General features: G+C 43.5%; 1 protein-coding gene across 1 annotated transcript in view; it reads right to left on the bottom strand.

Annotated features, from left to right (window-relative positions):
• gabarapl2 (GABA(A) receptor-associated protein like 2) overlaps window positions 1-3,866 on the bottom strand; it is a 14,048-nt gene that overhangs the window by 4,000 nt on the left and 6,182 nt on the right. Inside the window, exon 3 of the mRNA XM_008296802.1 lies at window positions 2,916-3,088. Within this exon, the coding sequence (XP_008295024.1) occupies window positions 2,916-3,088 (173 nt within the window). The remainder of the gene's footprint in view (window positions 1-2,915; window positions 3,089-3,866) is intronic.

Genomic DNA, 3,866 nt, shown 5'->3' with positions numbered 1-3,866 from the left:
AATATATTTAAAAATAAATGAATACTCGAATATTCGGTTCATGTCCTCACTTTTTCTCCCTTTCATCATTTACTTTTACTTTTGTTGTCAGCTCCAGGCGTGATTGGACAGTTTCTGTCATTTTGCCTCCAAATGCAGAACTTCAGCTTTAATTCCAGGATTTATCAAAAATGTTGCTTCAACCATTGAGGAATTCTTTTTCAGACTTCAGAGCAACTTCACAGATGAACATAATAAACATGAAGATCATTTAAGTCTGCTGTCACTGAATGCTGGTTGGTGGGCGTTTTTGCCCTCAGCTTTGTCTTCAGGACGTAGAAAGCAGCTCAGGTGACTGGTTCAGGCGTGAAGCAGCGTCCTCAGAGTTCAGCTTTATGTTCAACACTTAAAAGTTTTATAGATTCAGATTTATGGCCTCAAAATCTAACAAAGCACAGAAACTATTTTTCCTTGTGAATGTGTAAAACTGATTTTATTCATGTTGTATTTCACATCACGTGGTCTTCATCAAATCAAGACACTGATATGTTCCAATTAAAACGCTGAGCAGGGCTCGTTGGCTCATGATTATGCAAATAACAGCAACAAATGTTAGTTTATGCACCAGACATTGTCCTGGCAGGAGAAGCACAGACGTTCCTGATGGTAGGAATCATCATTCCTCTGCTCTGTTCAGATAAACAGAGACGAAGCTGTTGTTAATGTTTCACTGCGACGAGTCCAAACGTCTTCCACGTGTTTTATATCAATCTATTAATAAGTAATCCTGAATCCGTCTGGACGGACTGAAACCTGGCCGGAGGAGCTGCTCTGTGTCCTCCTGCAGAACCTTTATCTACTGACCAGAGTTCTACCTTCAGACTGAGAACGTTCCAGAGGTCCAGGTCCTTCAAGTCCACAGAGGAGGGTCCAGATTGATCACTTTAATGGACTTTTTTCATCATTTCTGAGCCTCAGAAGTTACATTTCTAATAATAATAATAAGTCTGAAGATTTGGATGAATTTGAGTAACTTTGAACCATTTCTGGAGTTATATCAGACCTTCTAGACGAGTTTAAACCATCTGTGAGTCATCTTTGGCAGTTTATCTGTAGTTCTGGACAACTTTCATGTCACTGTTAACAATGTTTGATGGATGAAAAACACATCTGAGTTCTGTTAAAAACTAAATCAGCTCTACATCCATCCAGGAGTCAACTGTAATGGAAAAATACTGCATCTGCATGAAGAATGTTAGAGCGAGTTTCTCTAAGTTTCATTAAAGCTGAGTGGAAAGGTTACAGGCCCAAAATGTGTTCCCATAACATGTAGGTAAACACTAGTGGCTGTCTATGGGAAGAAGAAGTTGTGTTTCCCATGTGTTTAGACTTTTGATGCCTGATCCAGTGTGTTTAGTCTTCTAATGTCTGTGGATGAGTACACCCTGTACACCCAGCTCTTGTTTTCCAGCATGGGATTGTTCTACTACCGTTGAAGTAAAGACCACGCCTGTACATGTATAAGAATACTATGCTGCCTGCACTCATGTGTACTCTCCTGCAGACTGCTTGCATTCTGTATGACCTGTACCTTCAAAGCTTTGAATAAAACGAGACAAAGACAGCTCAGACTACTGGACTTTATGTAGATCATAGAAAATTTCCTCAACACAACGTCTAAAGACTAAAACACTGAACGGATACGGAGTCATTTAGGACGACTTTCATGTAGTTTTGAATAATTATTCAAGTAATTTTCAACAGTTTTTAAAATAATTAGAGATAATTGTCATGTATTTGTTCATTATTGTGCAAAGTTTGAGCAATTTGGGACCATTTTTATGTAATTTAGATGAATTTCATGTAATTTGACCAGTTTTTGATGAAGAACACGTCTGAGTTCTGGTAGAACCCGACACCAGATCAGTTTTACGACCAGCACAGTCTGAAATAATCAAAGATAATCAACATTCTCAACTATTTTCAAATGGACAGTTCTCATGTAAATCACTGGAGAGTTGATTTATGACACGTTTCTACATAACTGGCAGCCGGATTCTGGTTTGTTCTGACAGAAGCTCGGGTCCGTCGTCTGGAGATCCGTAGCTGCTGATTCAAAGCTGTGAGAAGCAGGTCAGACTCTGATCATCTCTGTGAAGCTGCATCTCTAAGTGTGTCGACGGCTGTCAGCACAAACGTCAGTGTTTTCTTGATGAGTGTAAATTGAGAGTGAAGGTGTGGCTCCATCCTGGTTCACAGGGAGATCGATTACTCCATCATCAGCCACATGCTGCTGCTCTCCACTCACAGATGGACCAGCCGTGCTCGTCGGCAGCACTTAGCCTCCACTGGAAGGCTCTCAGGTCTGGACTCAGCGTCAGCAGGTTTAAACCTCACAGCTCTGAAGACAACTCCAGTGCAGTCGTGACCCGATAATCTGACTCTTGACAATCCGACAGCCTTGCTGTCTGACATAGAAGAAGGTTTTACATTTAGTGTCGGGTTATCGAGTCACGACTGCATCTGGAGGTTTAAAAGCTGAATAACGTATTTTGAGACCAAATACAGTTAAGCTGCCAGTGGTGTAAAAACTGTGTACTTGTGATACAACCTACGACCAACGATGTCGTATTAGTCACACAGAGGAGCTAGCTGAATGCTAACCAGGGCTGGGTCACGTCTGCTGCTCCTGTGGTTGTTGATTGTGTCAGCAGAGAGCATTGTGGGAGTTTAGCAGCAACAGGACCATGACAGAGACTCTTAGGAGGTCCAGGACCTCCAACCAGAAGTACTATAAAACCTCTAAAGTGTCTCATTTATATGGATCCGTATATAAACGAGGCTCTGGGGTTGACTGACGCTCTTAAAAGATGTCGACCGTTAGCACGAAGCTAAAGCAGGAAACAGGCTGACCTTCACCTTCTGACCGCTCTCACCTGGACTGGGGGACGGTTTTGTCGACGAACAGGAAGATGGCTTTCTCTGAAGGCAGCTGGATGCGTTTCCTGATGATCCACATGAACTGGGCCACCGTGATGTCGGACGGCACCAGGTACTTCCTCTTATCGATGTCCACGATCTGGGAGCCGGAGACCTTCTCCACGATCACCTGCAGCAGACACAGGAGGGTTGTAGGGTCGCGGTTTAGAGCTTCCTGAACATAGAGGGCACCATGACAGGGACGGCTGGGCGCTGAATGACCTCCGAGCCTGAGACGCTCTACGTTAAATATCAGAACTGCTGTGACAGAATGTTTCTGGATGAGATCTCATGAGTCAACAGTGAGTCTTTTAGTAGGTTTTGGGGTGAATAAACTTTGGTGTCAGAAGGGGGCGCCACAGGCTGCATGGAAATAAAACTGCTAAGAAACCTCAAAGAAGAAGACCCGACCCGTCCAGGTGTTCCCTCTGATAGAACTTATGTTTAAAAGGTGTTTCTGTTCCCCTTCATGGACATTTTTCTGAGACACAAGAGAACACCTCCAGCGAGTCTAAAGCAGCTTCACAGCAGCAGACCTGACGACGGATGAAACGTTTCTGTAGGTTTATTCTCCTCTTGTCTGCCGTCTCCTGAACAACCTGACAACGAGCTCTGACCCACAATAGGAGGACGACGCAGCTCACAGGATGAACTGAACGGCTGTTGTTGCTATTGTTGGTCCACACAAAGGGTTTGAGGTTCCACGTCGTTGGTCGTCCCCGTCTCAGGTGTTGGCTCACCTCAACTTTTTTTGGCCTTTTCGTTATTTAATATGTGGCCTAACTCTGTGCCTCGTTGTGCATTTTTGTGTTATTATCGTGTTTTCTGTAGTGTTACACACCTGTAACGTTCACCTGACGGGCAGGTGTATCACAACTTCCTTAAAAAAAACACATTATGTATTTGGC

The sequence above is a fragment of the Stegastes partitus genome, unplaced genomic scaffold, assembly GCF_000690725.1.
Source record: "Stegastes partitus isolate 25-593 unplaced genomic scaffold, Stegastes_partitus-1.0.2 Scaffold1152, whole genome shotgun sequence".
NCBI lineage: Eukaryota > Metazoa > Chordata > Actinopteri > Pomacentridae > Stegastes > Stegastes partitus.
The sequence above is the reverse complement of the archived record's forward strand: the minus strand, read 5'-3'. Positions and strand labels throughout refer to the sequence as shown.